The following is a 20476-nucleotide window of genomic DNA, read 5'->3' as shown; positions in this document are numbered from 1 at the left end:
CATGTATGTCTTCATTTGGGGCAAGACATGCCTACCACAGCCCAGGTGTGGAGATCAGAGTAGATGAGTTCTCTTCTTCTACCATGAGAGGTCTGGAAGGTAAGGAAGAAACTCAAGCTATTCATTAGGTCTGGCCGCAGTCGCTTACCCACTGAGCCATCTTGCTAGCCCAGGTTTTTTTTTTTTCATTTGTTTTATTGCTTTATTTTAGAGGATATGGGGCCGTTTGTTTGTCTCAACGGCCCAGAACTGAAATAACCACATAGAAACTATATTCATTAAATCACTGCTTGGCCCATTAGCTCTGACTTCTTATTGGCTAACTCTTACATCTTAATTTAACCCTTCTCCATTAATCTGTGTATTACCTCGAGGTCGTGGTCTACCAGCAAAGTTTCATCACATCTCAGTGGCGGATTCATGGTGTCTCTCTGACTCCACCCTCTTTCTCCCAGCATACAGCATAGCTTCCCCTCTCTTCCCCCCCCCCCCCGCACCTAGTTCTGTTCTTTCCTGCCATAGGCTCAAAGCAGTTCTTTATTAACCAGTGAAAGCAACACATAGACAGAAGGACCTCCTACACCAGGATACAGCCAGTGTTTCTTGTTGGGAGGTGGGGTCTAAACCAGAACTGGCTGAGTTCCAGCCAATCAAAACACCACCGAAGCCAGCTTTTCACTTGGGTGCTAGGGACCACATTCTAGCCCTCCTGGTTATGCAGCAGCCACCCTACCAGCTAAGCTGTGCCCCTAACCCAAGACTGCACTTTGAAGAGAATGTGGGTAATCCCTTAACCTCCAGGCTGAGCCTGTAATCAGAACAAGCTAGCTACAGAAGGGGGAAAGTGAAGGGAGGCAAGAGGGAATCTGAGCTGTTCCCCAACTGTACAGACCAATAAACTGATACCAGGCCAAGGACTTAAGTCATTTGGTAAAATATTCACCACATAAGCATAAGGACCTGAGCTCAGTAGCCAGGGCCAGCAGGAAAAGGCCAGACCTGGACCCGCAAAGACGACTAAGCGGTAGAGTGCTTGCTCCTTCAAGAGTGTGGTTCCCAACACCCACATCAGACAGCTCACAACCACCTGCAACTCCAGCTCCAGGGGATCTGACGCCCTCTACTGGACTCCTTGAGCACCTGCTCACACACCACAGGATTTTACACACACACACACACACACACAATAAAAATAAATCTTAAGATGGGTGGCTTGGTGGAGTACACTTGTAATCCCCAGTGACCCCTACTCAGTGAACAAGTGGTCCAACCTACTTGGCAGGTTTCAGGCCAGTGAGAGATCATCTTGGGAAACCATGTAGACAGCAAGAAGAATGACACCCAAGGTTATTCTCTAGCCCCCATGTGCACCAGCACACAAACATTCACAAGCACATTCACATAAAGCAAAACAAGAGAATCCTGGGTGACGCAGATTGACAGTCACAGACAAGAACAGCTACAATTTTATTTAGGGTTCCATGAATGAGGCTGTAGCATCAACACTGCCCCTACACAACATACACCCTAAAGTATGTTCAGATAAAGCCCCCCCCCCCAACCTTTACTGGAGGAATCATGCCAACTCACCGTGTGGAGAGAGTTTGATTTTTCTTACAAACCTTTATGCATTAAAAAAGCAATGTGAAGTATTGTACAATCAAAGTGCTTTCTCTGATACAAATCGATGGTGGAAAGGAACAGGATGCACCCTCCGTGGGGGTCACATGATGGGTGGTAAAATGTTCGTGGTCTTGGGGGAGGAGGTGCATTGTTGTTCTGCAGACACCTCTGGCCCAGCAACAGTCTCTGGCTTACCAGAAGTTTCTGCTAGATAAGGCAGCTGGACTGTGTCAGCCGTGTGCTGGAGAGAGCTCTGCTGTTTGCCTGAATTCTCAGTGTCGTCTTTTAGTTTGTCTGTGGTTTCTTTGGTGGTCTCATCTGCAGGAAGGAAGGGATGAAGAGAACCCTTCAAGTACTAGCCGCTATGCATTAGGCTTTACGACAGCTGTAAAAACTGAACATTCTATGACCAGCGTTATTCTGAGCTCGTGTGCTTATCCATGTGATCCTCTCCTAAACCCCACAGAATAAGCACTGTTGTCATTTACAGAGAGGTAAATTGCCCAGAACCACACCTGGTACTGCAGAAGCAGAATTTAATCCCACTTGAGTTCAGCGATCTGTCTTACTAGGCTACACTGCAAAGAAAAATTTTTCTTATGCCAATATATGTCATTACAGTAATGTAAAGGGAGCTGGAGAGAGAACATAGCAGTCAAGAGCACTTCCTGTTCTGCCAGAGGACCAGAGCTCCATTCCCAGCCCCCACATGCAAGGTTCCAGCTCCTGAGGATCTGACACCCTCTGTGGGCACCAGCACACACACTCACCAATAATAAAATATTTCTTTAAAAGAACATAAAAGATGGTCATAGGATACAAGGTGTAAGCATAATGAAAGAGCAAGGAAGGAGAAGGAGAATCGAACATTTAAAACATTTAAAAGTGGAAAATCTTGCCTAATGGCAAGAGGCAAACAGAGGGATCCAGCTACAATGAGGTCTCCTGAAAGAGGAAACGCACAAAAACAAGAAATGGTAAGCTCATGATGGTGCGGTGAGGGCTGAATTAGCCCCATCCCGTGAAGACATCAGGGCTGGCTCCCGAGACTGTACCTGTTTTGCTTTTGCTGGAGTGATGCTCTTCTGCCTTGTCCTTGCTCATCTCGTAGGACGCACATAAACTGGACTTCCTCAGGATCTGTGGCCGGGGCCGTGTTTTGAGTTTCCGTGGCTCGTGAATCCAGGCATGCTTGAGGGCTTGGTCAGGGGTCATGCGCATAGAAGGCTCCCATCTGGACACCAAGAGAGCCCAACATGAGTTGGTTACTGTTGACTTTCCATTGTAAAATATTTTGTAAACCTAATCAAGATGTTTTCCGTTTTATCTGTGTTGTATCTCAAAAATATCAGAGAAGATGTCATGACATAATTGTAAAATGGCTGCAAACAGCTATTGATATTTTTTAAAGAAAAGATGCATTATTATTATTATATAATACTGTATTAATACCAAATGGTCTAGGATCCCTAGAAATTCTCTTGCAGGAAATATTGTTTAGTCTGGGGATGTAGCTCAGCGGTTGGGTGCCTGCATGCAAGCCCCTGAGTATTGGTCTTCAGAACTGCAACAAAGGAATATTAAAGAATCCTAGCCAATGAAATGTAGGATTTGGCGAGTTAAGATGGAAACAAGATGCATGCTTCTCAGACTGTGGGATCTGGGACTCCAAAGATAAGGGGGAAAATTGTAGAATATCAGATTCATACGGGGGCAGGGCCTGATGGTGCATGCCTAATCCCAGTTCAGAGGGAGGGAGATGGTGGAGGCAAGAGGATGAGAAGCTCAAGTCCAGCCTCAAGTATGTACTGAATTTGTGGGTAGCCTCTGTTACATGAGATACTGTATCAAAAAAAAAAAAAAAAAAAACTATCCATGGGGGTTGTAATTCAAGGAAATTTCTAACATAGTAAAAAAAAAGCATTTTACAGAACCAAGTATTTTTGGTTTGTTTGTTTTTTCATGCTAGATATGACACCCGGGCCTCGAGTGCTCTCAGAAACCGCTCTACCATTGAGTGTCACTCTAGTGCTTTTGACTCAGACTTGAAATGCTCCTGTGTCAGCCTCCAAGCAGCTGGGTTTGTGTACATTTGCCATCTAACTTGGCTGAGAAACACTCATCTTCAAGAGGGTTTCATGTTCAATCTTACTGAGCCGAGATTGGCTTATTTCCCTGTAACTTCCACCCAAGTCTAAATTCTACCCGTTAGTGTTAGATGGGATAAGATAGCTGACACTTCTTTTAGGTCCTAGTCCTTTCAACTCTGAAAACACCCCATTTCTCCAGAAGAGCAACAGACACGCTCTCCTGCAAGCACCAAACCTTGACAGTCACCACTGTCTGTCCACTATACACATGGTTCTGTCGTCTGGCCACCTCTCATGGTGGCCACTTCCATGTCTTGTCCATCATGCTGGGCGGAGCTCCCAGCTACAGGGAGGCTGAATGAACATTCTAGACTCGTCAGAGTCATCAGCTGCACAAGCTCTCGGCTGTGGGATGAACAGCTGCTGAGCTCTGTCCTCCGCTGAACTTCTGCTGTCAGCCTCTAAGAAAGACTAAGTGGCAGGGCTTCGCGTGCTCCATCTAACCCTGTGGGCTTTGCCTCAGAACCTCTAGCCTGCCATTCCAAAGCTTTGATCCTTAGTCATTACAGGCTGAGTAACAGGCCCTGTCAGCATTACTGCCTTATGAGTTCAGAGCAGTTGACCCTTTACAATAAATTAAATAAATAAATAAATAAATAAATAAATAAATAAATAAAAAATCCTTTGCTCCCAGACTATGTTCCAGATGGTTAGAGTTCTGGATAACCTCTATGCCAAATCCAGTTGATATTTCTCCCTCTCCTCTCTCTCTCTCCTCCCTCCCTCCCTCCCCCCCCCCCTCTCTCTTTTGAGGCAGGGTTTCTCTGTTCTCTGCAGCTTTGAGGCCTGTCCTGGAACTAGCTCTTGTAGACCGGGCTGGCCTTGAACTTACAGAGCTCTGCCTGTCTCTGTCTCCTGTCATTTTTTTACAGGACATTTATTCTATAGCCTCAGCCAGAGCTGGAGTAACATAGAATAAAGATGAGGTACCGGAGCCTTCCCTTTGATTTCAGGTGGAAAATAGCATGACTGCCCCCATGGATGAGAGGGTTCTTCTAGCGATGCTGATTGCCCTCTGGACTACTGCCTGAGTTCTCGAAGGCATAAGTGCCCAGAGTGTTTTGTTAAAGTCACTCTGCCCTCCAGAAGAGGAGCAACTGTAAAGATACACTCTTCTCAAAGCACTGAACAGCTGTAGTGCTGATGGCTGGAAGGCACCTTAGTAATACTTCATTTCGGAGGATAGGAAACAGGCCAGAGAGCAATGGTGACTGCTGAAAAGACGCATGGCCAAGCTACTTAGACTCAGCAGAGACGGCCTGGCAAGTCTCTTAAGCGGCAGCCGCGGCCATGCTGTGCCGAACACCACAGTGCTGGAACAAGACTGCCTGCATCACGGCCCCTCCTTGCTAGTGTGGGTGTGGCTCAAGTGCAGAACTTGATTTCTCAGAGTCTGAGTAAACAGCTTTGCACGGCAGTCCTCAGCTCACCCTACCCCTACCTGCCTGGTTTGTGGAGGTCTGGACGCTAAATCCAGCGGTTCCCAGAGCCTGTGTATGCTGCATAGCTTTGCATACAATACAAACAGACCTACTGAAGAGCTGGTTGTAGCTCATGAAGTGCCAGACGGTAGGACTTACAATCTCTGTCAGGCAGTTTGAGACTAAGATAGTGACAGTCTTTACACACACATTTTCCAGAGAAAATGGCTGAACTTCTGAGCATAGACTGTAGGCGGACCAGATACACATTAAATCACTTGAAGACTTGAGAGCTCTACCGTGAGAACAGAAGAGTGCCTGACTCTTCCACCTATGCCCCAGCCTTAGACGTCCATTGGCAAACATGGGAAAGCATAGTACTTAACAGTTAGGAAACCTGCAGGCAAGGACACCCCGACAAACTCACACCAAACACCTTCTGAGAAAGTCTAGGAAGCTGGAGTCGTAGGTTTTCAGCACCATCGTGAGATCCTTGGAGTCTGGGTATCTTTTCTCTCCCCTGTTGTTGGTTATATTTTTGGGAAGACCTTTGGAATCTTCAAAGAAACAACATTCTGTATTTAGTTCCAGGCATAAATATCCACCCATCACTTCACGGCTGACCACTCAATCATGTCGCCTCTTGGCGGCCTCCCTGCAGCTCTTGTCCCGTCTGGCATGGCTGCCCCTCTCCACCCTTCTCCACCAAGCTCACAAACACACCCAACAGTCTCAGCCAGATTGAAAACATCCACATAGCTCATCTAGTAAATACAACTCATGACAAATGAAAGGTTTCCTACTATCCTGTATGCTCTGAGCCCCTTCCCACATCGAGCAAATAGTTTCAATTGCTGCCACTGGGGGTGCTAATGAATAAAAATAAATTTCAAATGGCAAAAGGGGGTTATATCTTTTTGGGTTATCTATGCCCTTGTCCTTCATCGCTATCCCAATAAAGTAAAAATGAGGCCATTCGTGGGGCAGAATGAAGCAAGACATTTTAGAATGCTTTCTGAGCTCACTTAGAAGCCACACAAGCTGATGGCCTTCCTTAATTCTTTAGGGTCACATTAAAAAATCTTTTCAGCAACTGGAGTATTTGGTCTTGCCTGGCTCTAGAAGACATGACTTGGACTGGCTCTTTGTCAACTCTTTCTGCTGAGTAAGACCCTGGCCAAAAGTGTGAAGTCCAGAAGTTTCGAAAGATTGCCTGAGGATGGTTTGTACGATCTTTTGAAAGTGAAACCATTCAACTGCATGCTGAGGTTCTTAGATGATGTTCAGAAGAGCTGGCCATTTCACTTCGCACCATGTAAGTTGTGTGAGCAGATGTGTGTGTTTACAGTCTGTGTACTTCACTGTGTTCCCAGAAGTCAGTGTGTTTGTGTGATGGGCATTGTGGATAATGAAGTTCTGTCATTTTCCTCACCCCCACCACTCCTTTTGCTGAGACGTGGTCTCATTGTGTGGCCCTGTCTTGTCTGGAACTCGCTATGGAGACTACATTCTCCTTGAACTCACAGAGATCCATCTGTTTCTGCCTCTCAGTTCTGGGAATTAAAGGTGTACACCCAATCCATGCCCAACTCTGTTCTATCGGTTTTATAACCAATGTAATTTGCGTTGCCTCAAAAAATATCTGCTCTGACTGCATTCCTGAAAGAGAGACTTCCAGATTTGTGTATGGGAATTTGTGGCCATGGATATTCTTGTGTTTACAAGGCTATAAATGGACCAGAGAATTATATAGTGCTATAAACCCATGTCAGTTCTGTTTCCTGTTAGAGATGGCACCTCCACTCATCTCCCCATGTTGCAAAAGGTGGGGGAGCTCACAACTCTATAAGTAACCTAGCATCTAAAGTCATTGTTATGCAGTTGTTTTTCTTGTCCAGTTTTGTCTCTCTACTCTATCCCAGTTACTATAACTATATATATACTAGAACTATATATATATAGTTCCTCCCCATCTCCTTCTTAGTACACGGAGCATCCATCACACGACCCAGAGGCAGTTTCTCTTTCCTGCTGAGCTGGAATGTAACCCAGAGTAGCTAGGACCTGAAAAACTGTTGACAGCACAAACCAGGGCGAAGAGTCAAGAATAGAAATGAAAAGGTGTCCCCAGACTCCAAAGAGTCACAAAGAGCAGCCATTAGAGATACAAGATCACAAGAGAATCAAAGGAATCAGCATTTTTGCTGAGTACCCAAATGATTCTAACATTTGGGCAGCGGTGAAGTGGATGCAGCTCCCAGTGATGTCAAGGAAGCCACGATGCGGATGTTGGTATGGAAACCTACCCCAAGACCTAGGTGTGATGATACTGATAGAATATAAGCCCACATGTCTTCAGTATCTTTCAACAAAGATGCCTTGTATTCCCTTAAGTCCCCAGTTGGATACTGTCTCCTGAGGCCCGTGTTAAAGGTTTAGGATATGACTCTTCCCTGGTGTGAGAGTCTAGCAAAATAGAGTACCCCCATCCCCATTGTTTCCCCTCAAATGCTTCAAAGCCCAAAGGCTCAGTTCCGTAAGCAGCTAATGGGAAGAGCATTTGCAGTTCAAAGCCCAGCTCATATCGGCCCACCAGGGAGCCAGCCAGAGCTTGTACCTGTCCTCAGAGTGTCTGGAGGACAGCTAAGTGTGCAAGCGGAAGCGCTGTGCGAAGAAGACAAGGACACTGTCCTGCTCGGAGGCAAGGTCTTCAAATCTCCAGCCAGGAGTAGAGGCGCGACACCCTTGAGAGACCAATCATAATGGAGTACTTCTGCCTGCTGGGCCCTCAGTTTTCAGTTTGTATGCCAAGGAGAGTCCAAGGAAACGTGTGGGAGGAACCAGGAAGTGGGAAGCCATGGCATAGGGGCAAATCAGTACACGCTGCCGAGCAGCAGGACTGAAACCCTGTTGGCTTAGTGGCTCCCTGGGGGATATTTTAACTCTCCTGCTGATGGAGAAGACTGAGAGTGATCTGTGATTTGCCTGCTTTTTCTGAGGCCACTCCCAGTCAGTAGTCAGGGAGGACTAAAACCATTCAGATTGTATAGCTGATGTGAGCCTGTCAACTAGCCTGACAGCGGTGGCTGATTAGCAGTGTCCCGCCTGGGGAGTCTGCTCCTTCACGTCCGGCCTCCCCCTACTGGCTAATCCTCAGAGGCTGAATTTGTAATGTGCTTGCCGAGCAAGCATGAGAACCTGAGTTCAGATCTTCAGCACCCATGTGAATGCTAGATACAGCAGCACCTGTAACTCCAGCACTGGGGAATGAAGATCCCAGGAGCTTGCTGGTCAACTAGTCTAACCAAAATGTAGGCCCTGGCTTCAGTGGGAGAGGTGCTGTCTCAAAGTTAAGGCAGAGTGCGTGCGACAGGAGAATATACCCACTGTGCAGCAATTCTTTCCAAGATAAACCTCCATCTTAGCGGGACGCTCCTCAAGACTCAGGGTGTTCCAGAGGGAGGTGAAGCATGTCAACCTACAGCCAAGCTTATTCGTCTCAGGAGGTAATTCAGAAGCTTCAGGAAGGCTTTGAGACAGATTCGCTAGTCCCTTCTCTCTCCAAACATATAAAAGCTGTAAGAACTGCCAAGAGATAACTCTCTTGCATGGAAGAAACCGAGATCAGCTGAGCTACCTGGGAGAGGCCCAGACTGCTTGGGCTCCCTGTAAGAGCCTCTCTCCAACCTGTTGAGCTGCGTGCAAGTTGTGCAGCAAGCTTCAGACATCCAGCTTTCACAAGCTGTCACCCACGCTGGGCTTTTGGTGATGCAGTTGTGTTTACGTCATTTCTGCCCCCGTGACCCCTCACTGTACTCCTGTAAGTAACCCCAGTAAACCTCATCAGATTGCCAATTGGACTTCATTGCCATCCTTACTTTGGCCTGTCATCAGTTCCCTATCTGGGGTAATTATTCACACTATCCTGGGAATATGTCATACAATGGTACCTGATGATACTGAACTCTGGCGTCCCTGTGCATACACATGTGCCCACGCAAACACACCCCACCCCTGCACACACAAACCTAATAACAATAATGATAACAATAATAATTTTCCATTGACAGTAGACTATAACAGTAGAATTTTCCACTATGCCAGAAATTTCTGCCCTGATTTTTCGGCACAGTGCATAGCAAGAGAGGCCAAAATGTTTGCGGAACACCTCTAGGAGGGCGTATCTTTTAACCTTTTGTGGATGCAGTTACTAGCTAATAGATCTGAGGAATAGGGTCTTCCACGCTCCTGGTATTGTACTGTTAAGATCCCCTTTCACTGTGAGACACTATCTGTCATCCTACTAGGTACCACTTAGCTTCTCTTCAGCTCCTCATCACCCTTCCATATGGGAAAAAGAAAAGTACTTGTCTTTCTGTTTGCCTAGGGTCTGGTAGGTGTCTTCAAGTCCAGTGACACCTCACCAGACACATAGGGACAAAGAGATCATGGGACTTACCAAAGAATATCTGTCTCCTGGAGGCCGTCTGGACGAGGTGGGCAGGTGGCAAGCCCAGCACCTTCAACAAGTACAGTGTGGCTGTGTCACTATTGCGGAGTCACAAATTCAAAGGCTGTCAAGATCTAGGTGGGACTCTGGACAAACTTTGTCTTTTACATTTAAGGCTCATAAGATTTAAGTAACAACATCACATCAGTGGCAGAGCAGACCCAGGGACTAAGTCTGGCCATTCCTACTCCACGCTGCCTCAGTAGCCTACAAATGAACACTGACCACGCTAAACAGGTAAGACATTGTGGTAGCACCCAGGTCCCTTGTCAGTTCCATTTAGAGCACAGTGAATGAGCAAGGACTTCTCCCAGTGTGAAGCACTGGGTTGGGAGAGGGGCATAGAGATCAGCTCTGGATCCTGAGAAAACAAAAGAACATTCTTGGGAAGAAAACTTAGTACTGACTGGGCACTGATTTTCCTGAAATTTACAGGCGTATAAGGCAAAGAGAAATTAGCCAGAGTACCCTTCACCCTGGTTGGCAGACACAGCCTAGGCATAGCCCTGCCCTCTGGTTCTGCAGCCCTTCAGAGGTCCAAAAGAAGCAGTAGGGAACACAGGTCACTATTGTGTTAGAAGCAGGGACGGTTCAAGTGTATTCAGCCTTAGCAACACATGCCCTGACCCTCCTTTTCAGTGGTCCACAGCAAACAATATGGCATGCCATAAGGATAAATCCAAGGCTGCACCCTGGTTTACTAACTCCTGGACCAGTTAGCTACCACTTGACTGCTGCATCCAGCTATTTTCACCTCCCTGTCTTTTCAAGGAGAAAGAAGAAAGCAAAGGAAAAGTGTGGTTGTTTAAGAACCCAGTCACATAATTTTTAGGTAGATTTGGTGGGTACCAGATCACACTGGCTTCAGTACTGTTAGTATCGTCATCATGGTGATGTATTTGAAAGACTAGCATCACCATCTCATTTTAAAATGTCAGTATTTACAGTGAGGGAAAGGGCTTCCTTGGCAACTGTTTGAAACATGATGACAAAGTTGGCTCTTGGCTCACTGAAATATAAGAGGTACATTGCTTCAAAACTACTTTCAGAAGTACGGGAAGTGTACAGGGCACTGCCCTTGCTTGGTCTGATGAAGCCCAGTGTCTGAGAATGGACCTTATCCCTGGACATTATCTATGCTGGTGGCTGACCCTCCCCTCACCTCCATGATGCAAGCCAGCTGCTCCACCTCGTTCTCCCCAGGGAACAGTGGGTATCCGGTGTATAACTCTGCCATGATGCAGCCCAGGCTCCACATGTCAATGGCCATGTTGTAGGGGTGGCCCAGAATCACCTCAGGGGATCGGTAGAAACGGCTTTGGATGTACGTATACACTGTGGTGCAAAGGGAGAGAAACCTCACCACAAAGCTTTCTCCAGATGCCTCTGTGGTAACTCATTTAGCACACCACCCTCATAAATGCCCCCCTCTGTGGGCTTCTTGCATTATCTACCAATCCTCCCAGTAGCTGATTGTTATCTACATCTTATTGATAAGGAACTCCAACGGAGTAAATTCCAAGGAAGAAAATTTAAATTAACTCTTTTAAAAATAAAGCTAAACATCAAAACCCCCTCCCCCACCCACCCACGAACAAACCTGCCAGCGGTGTGTATGTTACTACACACATTTATTCTTAGCATTTAGGAGATAAAGGCAGATGGATGGAAGTTCAAGGCCAGCCTGGGCTACTTGTTTAGTTCAAAGCTATTCTGGGCTACATGGGAAGACCCTGTCTCAAAAATAAAATTTAAACCTTCCTAATGCTGCAACCCTTTAATACAGCTCCTCATGTTGTGGTGACCCCCCATCACCACCATAAAATTTATAAAATTATTTTTGTTGCTACCCCGTAACTGTAATTTTGCCACTGTTATGAATCGTGATGTAAACATTTTGGAGATAGAGGTTTGCCGAAGGAGTCACAACTCCTAGGTTGAGACCTGCTAACCTAGAACTTCCCTCCCTCCTGCCTCTCCCTCCTCACTGCTAGGTTTTCAGTTGTGTGCCACCATGCCTGGTTTATTTGGTGCTCAGATTAGACCCACCAATTCCTAGGGATCATTCTACCAACTGAACTACAGCCCCTATCTTACACAAGGCATTTTAACATTTAGCTGGGTTTGGTGGCACATATCTGTGCTCCCAGCATCTGAGAGGTAGAAGCAGAAGGACCTCTGTTTCCCAGGCAGCTTGGACTACATAACCAGATGCTATCTCACTTTTATGAGACAATATTGGGTTTTTTGGTTCTGTCTTTTTGTGTCTAGACTAATGAGTGACATATAGCAGGGACATGTTCTCTAGATCAGACTTGTAAATGGCAAAGAGGCAGAAAAATCAGGTTACATCTGGTGAAGCTTGGTAGGAATATGCTCCAGAGTTCCCTTCTAGGCTCTAGATTGAAAAGGTCCGGTGGAGTCGAAACTGTAGAGAGACTGGTTCCTAAAGTGCAACCTCTTGAGTACGCACCGGAAATTTGGATCTGATGCACGTTAAGGCAATCGCCTGGGGACTGCGTGTTCCAAGCCCTGGAGTGATGCTAAGCACATCTAGTCTGTTTGGGGACCCCAATGCTCATGGGTCATTCCATAGCTATGGACTTCAGAGAGCCTGTCTGCTCTTTGGACACAACTCTCTCCTTTTATACATGAAAAACTTGGACTCGGAGATGTAAACACCTGACTCAAGTGTATGCTGGCAGTTGTGATGGCTGAGCACAGGCTGGCACCCAGGTAACCTGGCGTGCAAATAAAGAGCACATATAATAGCAGAGCTTAGACAGAGAGCCTGGCAAAGGGCCTACCTTTCTGGTGTTCATAACAGCTTGATCCAAAGTCAATAACTTTAACAGTGACCTGGCCCCGCTGGTATAGTACAATATTTTCCTGAAGAAAAGAAGATATATGTCAGGTTTATTTAAATCAATGTTACCTAGGCCCTCTCCTTACCTATATGTCACTCCTGAACATGGGCAGTCCTGTTCAAATACAGCCACCTCTAAGGTCCTCTCCCACATTTTCTCCACTGCCCGTTGTCTTCCCTTCTGGGACTCCTCATTGACTTGTGGTCAGTATGTGATTTGGTCCCGATCTTCACTGTTTTGTATTCCTTCATTTGTGTATATTCTCTCTCTCCCCTCCCTAGCTGTGCAAAAACTCCCGACAATATCAGTTTACTTACGTGTTCTTTGGCACCTGGTTGTTTGCTAAGGCATAAGGCCTTACAAATGTCATTGGCTGAATATGTGTAATGTTTATGAGAAATCCTATCGTTAACACTCTGTTATGATAATATAGAACTAATAAATTCATAGGCAAATAGATAACAGATAGATGGATGATAGACAGACAGAGAGACATGTCGATACAAGGATTTGAAGGGGCTGTATGGCTCTCATACTGAATTTCAGGGGCCAGGGGTCAAGTCATGGATCAAGGCAGAGCTCTGGCCTCTTGTCTCAACATGAAACTGCTACTTAAGGCTGGAGGAGTAAGGTCCTAACTGTGTCTCAAGGGTCTCCCTGTGAGAAGATTGCTTACTGGGCTAACATGCACATAGGTCACAGCAGAGCGAGTCTGAAGCCTCTGGCTTCACAGAAGAATGTCGGTTAACCCAGGGAGGATAGACGGCAGAAGTCTTAAAAGAGGAAGAACTTCTCGTGTGTCTCCAGCTCAATGAAGAGGCTTTATCACTAGATGGAGCCAGTCCTAGGCTGTGCCTTGCATCTTGTATATCCCTACTAGCCTGTGTGCTGCAAATTTAGTTGTTGGCCTGCAGCACTATGGGGAGGTGGCAGGGACTTTAGGAGGTGGTGTCTAGTGAGAGGAAGTTAGTGGGGCCCGGCAGTAAAAGGGATACTGAGAACCAGCCCCATCCACCCCACTTTCTTTCTTCCTGGGTACCATAAAATGACGAGCTTCACTATTTGTCATGATGTTCAGCTTCACCACAGTTCCAAAAATGATGGTGCCAACTGGCCACAGATTGAAGCCATCATCCATAACAAACCTTTCCTCCTCCTTAGAGGCTGATTTCCATTGATATTTTGTCACGGCAATGGAAGATTGACAGTCACACCCTCCCCCTCTCTATTCTTACTGGGAGAGGGTTCTCTTAGAAGAGTACAAAGTTATGGGCACTCAGAACTCATGCGCTGTAAACACTAAAGACACAAGAACAATCCCCTGCTTTTTAATACATATTCACCAAACACCCCCCTGGTTTGTGTATCATTTCCCAAAGGGACAAACTTACTGAGTACACTCGACTCCTGTTTCGAAGAAATCTGTTACTTGATAATTTGGATGGTGAAAATCTTGTGGATTTCCTTGGTGGAATCCAGCACCCCCCCAATCTAAACACCATAGATATTATGGGGCCATTTGGAGCTGGAAAGGTAATTTCGGACCTGGGTGTGGTAGATCAGCACAGATACAGTGAGGATGAGAATTGAATGGAGACCATCTGCCTACATGTGTGCTATTGCCAGGTGTCCACTGGTTTTGAATACGAAAATATGATTCTCAATAGGGATGTGCCTACCTTTACATGTCACGGTGGGTCTTTCCATTATGGTTGTGCATGAATCTCCCCAGTAAGATTTTACTGGCTTTGTTTGTGGAGGCATGTTATAGAGTACTCTCCAATGCTCTCATTAAATATACAGTAATAAATATTGAGGTAAAGCAGTCTAAGGCAGGATGTCATGTATCTCAGGCTGGTCCTGAACTCCCTATATAGTTGAGGATGATCTTGAACTTCTGATCTCCCACCACACCTAACTGACAAGAATACTCTTTTTAAATGATTTTTTTGTTTTTTTATAATTTAATTTTTAAAAATAAATTTCTTTTAAAAAGGAAAACAAACTATCTTTTTTCATTTTACATACCAATCCCAGTTCCCACTCCCTCTTCTCCCATTCCCTCCACATGCCCCACCCCACCCCCATCCACTCCTCAGAGAGGGTGAGGTACATTGCTTTGGGGAAGGTCCAAGGCCCTCCCTACTATATCTAGGCTGAGTAAGGCATCCATCCAAAGAGACTGGGTTCCCAAAAAGCCAGTACAAGCAGTAGGGATAAACCCTGCAGTCTGCCCCAGCCATACAGCTGTCACCCACATTCAGAAGGTCTAGTTTGGTCCTATGCTGGTTCTTTCCCTGTCCGGTCACAGTTGGTGAGCCCCCAGTTGCTCAGGTAAACTGTTTCAGTGGGTGTCCCCATCCACTGACCTCTTTGCTCACATTCTCACTCCTCCATCCATATCTATCCCCATGCACAAAACTCAAGTCCAAATGATTAAAGACCTCAATATAAATCCGACCATAGTAAACCTGATAGAAGAGAAAGTGGAAAGTAGCCTTCAATGCATGGGCACAGGAGACCACTTCCTAAATATAACACCAGTAGCACAGACACTGAGAGCAACAATAAATAAAATAAATAAATGGGACCTCCTGAAACTGGGAAGCTTCTTTAAAGCAAAGGACACAGTCAATAAGACAAAAAGGCAGCCTACTGAATGGGAAAAGATCATCACCAACCCAACATCAGAAAGAGGACCAATCTCCAAAATACATTTTAAAAGCTCAAGAAATTAGACATCAAAATTCCAAATAATACAATTTTTAAAATGGGGTATAGAACTAAACAGAGAATTATCAACAGAAGAATCTCAAATGGCCTAAAGACACTTAAGGAAATGCCCAATATCCTTAGCCATCAGGGAAATGCAAATCAAAATGACTCTGAGATACCATCTTACACCTGTCAGAATGACTAAGATCAAAAACACCAATGATAGCTTATGCTGGAGAGGATGTGGAGTAAGGGGAACACTCATCCATTGCTGGTGGGAATACAATCTTGTACAACCATTCTGGAAATCAGTATGGCAGTTTCTCAGAAAATTGGGAATCAACCTACCTCAGAACCCAGCAATACCACTCTTGGGCATATACCCAAAGGATGCTCCATCATACTACAAGAACATTTGTTCAACTATATTCATAGCAACATTATTTGTAATAGTCAGAACCTGGAAACAGCTTAGATGCCCCTCAACCAAAGTATGGATTTTTTTTAAAATGTGGTATATTTACACAATGGAGTACTACTCAGCAGAAAAAAAAAACAATGACATCTTGAAATTCACATGGAAATGGATAGAACTAGAAAACACCATCCTGAGTGAGGTTACCCAGACCCAGAAAGATGAACTTGGTATATAATCATTCATAAGTGGATACTAGCTGTAAAACAAAGAATAATGAGCCTATAGTCCACGATCCTAGAGAAGCTAAGTAACAAGGTGAACCCTAAGGAAAACATACATAGATCCACCTGGAAAGAGGAAATATAAGATCGCCTGACAAAATTGGGAGCATGGGGTTTGGGGGTAAGGGGAGGATGGGAGGGGAGGAGGAGGAAAGAAGGGTAGGAGGGAGAAGAGCTTGAGGGAATGGGATAGATGAGATGGAGGAAGGACAGAGATGAGAACAAGGAAAGAGGTATTTTGATTGAGGGAGCCATTATGGGGCTAGCCAGAAACCTGGCACTAGAGAAATTCCCAGGAATCCACAAGGATGACCCCAGCTAAGAGCCTAAGCAATAGAGGAGGGGGGCCCGAACTGGCCTTGCCCTGTAGTCACATTGATGAATATTTTTAATATCTCCATAGAACCTTCATCCAGCAATGGATGGAAACAGAGGCAGAGACCTGCAGTGGAGCACTTGGGCTGAGCTCCCAAGAACACTCTTAAAGATTGCAGTTAACTGGCAATGAAAAGTACCAAAGGAGTAAATCCAGACTCCCGGGACTTCCTGTAGTATGTCTTGATGCTCAAGACACCGGCTCTGCCCCCACTTCTGCGGGAAAGCTCTCGGTGCTCCTGTCCCCAGTACACCACTCTCCCCAGTTGTTATGCTTTAGTCTTCGCTCTGTCACCGCCTCTTAATGAACACTGCCTCGCTTCCATCCTGGAGACCAGTGACGGCAGCCAGCCCCACCAGCTGGCCAGCTCGTACTCACCGGCTTGAGATCACAGTGGATGATTTTCTCTACATAAAGCATTTGTAAGCACTTCAGAACAGAAAGGGTGAAGCGCCGGACTATGGATAGACTGAAGCCTTGAAAGCTATTGTTCTTCATCAACTCGTACAAGTTGATTCTGAGAAAGAGAGAGAGGGAGAGTGATGTAGATGGCTGTCAGGCAACATGCTCTGCTTGGACACACATGTATACCTGTGTCACGCACAGGGGTTCCCTCTAATACCAAACATCATAAACCAGGGGGCAAGCCTGCACAATAGTTCCGCCAGCTCTTGGGTAACACCCAGGGAGCCATCGACAAAGCAACCACGCCTGCCCCAGCATGTGTACTTCAGCATCATGTCATGTATGGGAACTGAGAAGGGGCCAGTGGAAGCTCAGACAAACAAATCTCTACCAAAGGTAAGCGTGGCTACTTAGCCTCTTCACTCTGGTCCTGCAAGAAAGAAAACTGACGCTTCCCATGCCATCCTAGAGTGCAGGAAAGGCTGCAGCCCTCCAGAAAGCCGTGCTGTATTGTATGAAATCTGCTGACTTGCAAGGTTTAGAAATGAATGCTGAGCATTTTTAAAAGAAACATACATTTGTGAGCGCATGACTTTTGTCTTCTCTGCAGACTTTAATATGAGGACAGGAAGGAAAGAGCATTTGTCAATACCTGGCCATTTCCTCCCCCTCTTTCATTTCTGACAGTATCTGTCTATAGCAACATTTAGGAAGCCATTAGTCTTGGGGGTACAATACAGATAGGAGAGCTGGTTCTAGACACCCCGACCTTTGATCCTGAGAAACTCCCCAACATAGCTGGGTTTCTTATAGCTCTTTAAAATACAGTGACATCCTACCTGGGCATGGTGTTAAATGGCTAAGAGAGGCAGTCTATCCTGTCTAGTCTACCACATTGCATACTGGAGAGTAGACTATGTTTTGCAGTCACCAGATAAGGTGACCAGAATGTCCACACTCTCACTGAAGTGGACACTGTCATGAAAGCATCAAGCTACTAGATCAATGACCCAGGAACATCCGGCTACTGAGAGCTCCCTCTCTCTCATCATTCTCCTTGGATAAATGCATTCCGAGCTTCTGCTTTGACTTCAAATGCATCAGTGTTCACCGAGAGAAAGGTAATCAAATAAGCATGCACCCTTCTCGCAAGCACATCTTTTCAGACCCGTAGTCATTCGTTTGCTGCCAATCTACATAAATCAGGGTCCTGTTTTTTTGTTTTTAAAAAATTGTTCTTTCTTACCTTTACTCAAAATCAAAGTCCTTGGCCCCCTCTAAGTATCTAGTTGCCTGTGGTTCTGTGTTCTAATCTCTGCACCACAGGATTGGAAGGCCAGGACAGGGGAACATGAAAGCCAAGTGATGTCCTTTTCAGTATGCTTCAGTTTCAATCTTGAGAGCAAGGGCTGTTGCTATGTCACCCACTCCAATACTCAGCATCCAGGAAGCCCGGCAGAAGTACGGATGCAAGCAGGTGACAGCTTTTATTGAGGCACAGGGTCAGAAGTCAGATTTCCATCTCAATCTCCTTTCTAACCGAGGAACTATTATGTCTACTCTAGTCATTAAGTACCACATCCAGAAAAATACCTAGTGTTCTGACCCCAATTTCTCTTCTGTCCCTTAGTTAACCATTTATAATGTAACAAAGAAAAAGCATCTGACCCCAGGAGTTCGAAGGTGATACAGAGGTGATTCCGGAAGTAGAAGAAGTCCTTCATGTGGACCACATTATGGGTATTGTCTTTATCCTTCCTTCTGAGGGCTTCCAGGATCTTCAGCTCCACCAGAGCCTGGTGGTGAAATCTGGGGGTGAAGGAGGAGTGACCAGGACAGTGGGCAATGAGGACAGAAAACATGCATCATGTCAAAATGCTGTAGACAGTCCTCCATCCCTCCCAGCAACCCCAAGAATGTCTAGGATGTCAGAATGCATCCAAAACTCCATTTTTGCTGCTTCTCGCCCCTCTGTGGTGTCAGACAGGTAGAGAGAGGAACAAGAAAAGCCCAAGAGAGAATGAGAGGAGAGCAGTGGAGGAGAGACCTGGCCTTTGAAAACAGCTGGAGTCACGCAGTCCAGTTCTGTGTCCTATGTTACCCATCAAGCCACACCTCTTCTTGTTCCTGATGATTTTCAGGGCCACCAGTTCATTGTTTTTGTGATCCAAGCATTTGACCACCTGTCCAAAGGACCCTTTCCCGATCATGTCCAGAACCTCATATCGGTAGGCAATGTGGTCATGCAGGACCTGCAGAAGTCAGGCCAGCAGTGAGGGACAGAAACATGAACTCTTGGATTCACCTCACCCCAGGGCTCCCCGATCCCACTACTCAGATCCTTAGGAAGGGAATGGTTCAAACTCCTGCTCTCAACTCATCTCCTCATAAATGATTAGGTTGTTTGGACCCCAGACCACACATGTGGTACCAGGAAATGTCCCACAAGGTTTAATCCATGTCTAATAGTGTAAAGAGCATGGGATGCTCTTTGAGGGAACTTGTGTTTCTTTATGATTAGGACCTGAAGCAGGAAAAGACTAGCTCCACTCTGACCCTTGCTTTGCCTTCAGTCCATAAGAGAAGGCTTGGTGTCCGCTTTGCCATTTCTTGGCCAGATATCTCCTCCATTTATCTAGATTTAAACCTACTCTGAGAAACTATGGAACTTGGACCTTCCTTGGCTAAGAATAAAAATGTCTCTGAAGAGAGAGAATCATCATTCCGTTCTCATTAGGAAAGCAGGGCGCAGGCAGGCATTCAGTCAAAGCCACATGAAGCTGGCGGTTGAAGACTTGAGCTGAATGACTTCAGACAAAGCCCTTGTTCCCTCTGAGCTACAGTGCTCTGATCTATAAAGTCAGGCATGGAATTTGGGCTGAGATGGTGTCTGAGGCCCTCTAGCTGTGTGAATCTCTGATTTCTAGTGTCTTACCCATGAGTCTGCGAGGACAAAGGATGAGTGTTTGTGTAGATTTCATGATATACTTGTGAACATGTATGTGTTGATTCTGTTCATATAGAAGGAATTAGAACCATGAGTTTGAGTGTGCACAGTTTTATCAACATGGAAAAAGAGCTCTCATCCCCTGGTAAAAGCTTGTGATGAACAGGACAGACCAGATCAGCAGACATGCTCGTGTAAAAGTGCATATGTGTTTGCCTGGCATTGCTTTAATCATCTTCGTGGCACTTGCTTGGTTATGTCATGCTTGCTTACATGCCCACTTTGACATTAATTATAGTTACCTGAATAACCATAGTATATTCATGTGTGATAGATGGCTCTCTTTATATCTGCAGATCTAGAAGATGCCCAGGCTTGTGACAGGGGAGCAGTAAGTAGGTATATAGGTAACATATGTTGGTAGCATATGATGGTAGTGGTGTAGCTTATTTGGGTATTTGGTTGGGTACGCATGCTGTGTTTCTGTGTAAAATGAAATAAAGATGCTGATAGAAGTTTATAGAGAACACACACTCACAAGCACACTCACCCCACCCCGCCACCAAATAAAAAGAAAGCTCTCTAAGATCACTTAAGGTCCTGGGTAATAGGGAGATGGGAGGATGTAGGAAGAAATGGGTGTCGACGTCTAGGAAAAACTTAAATTGATGATTTGTAACCAATGACCCCATCAATTGCCTGAAACTTCATGTATGTGAAGATTGCTTTTGTGGGAGAGAGGGGAGGACCCATAGTTTATGTA

The 20476-nt window shown here is 45.6% G+C and overlaps 1 protein-coding gene across 1 annotated transcript in view; it reads right to left on the bottom strand.

The window, feature by feature from the left end:
* Positions 1-1723: 1723 nt before the first annotated feature.
* The window catches only part of Dyrk4 (dual specificity tyrosine phosphorylation regulated kinase 4), a 39854-nt gene continuing 21101 nt past the window's right edge, over positions 1724-20476 (bottom strand). Inside the window, exons 7-15 of the mRNA XM_038320476.1 lie at positions 18882-19018; positions 18435-18575; positions 16740-16878; positions 12512-12593; positions 10867-11039; positions 9654-9714; positions 5622-5751; positions 2679-2857; positions 1724-1941 (exon numbers count right to left, since the gene is read on the bottom strand). Of these exons, the coding sequence (XP_038176404.1) occupies positions 1724-1941; positions 2679-2857; positions 5622-5751; positions 9654-9714; positions 10867-11039; positions 12512-12593; positions 16740-16878; positions 18435-18575; positions 18882-19018 (1260 nt within the window). The remainder of the gene's footprint in view (positions 1942-2678; positions 2858-5621; positions 5752-9653; positions 9715-10866; positions 11040-12511; positions 12594-16739; positions 16879-18434; positions 18576-18881; positions 19019-20476) is intronic.

Source organism: Arvicola amphibius, chromosome 2 (genome assembly GCF_903992535.2).
Source record: "Arvicola amphibius chromosome 2, mArvAmp1.2, whole genome shotgun sequence".
NCBI lineage: Eukaryota > Metazoa > Chordata > Mammalia > Rodentia > Cricetidae > Arvicola > Arvicola amphibius.
This window is presented reverse-complemented; position numbering and strand designations above follow the sequence as displayed.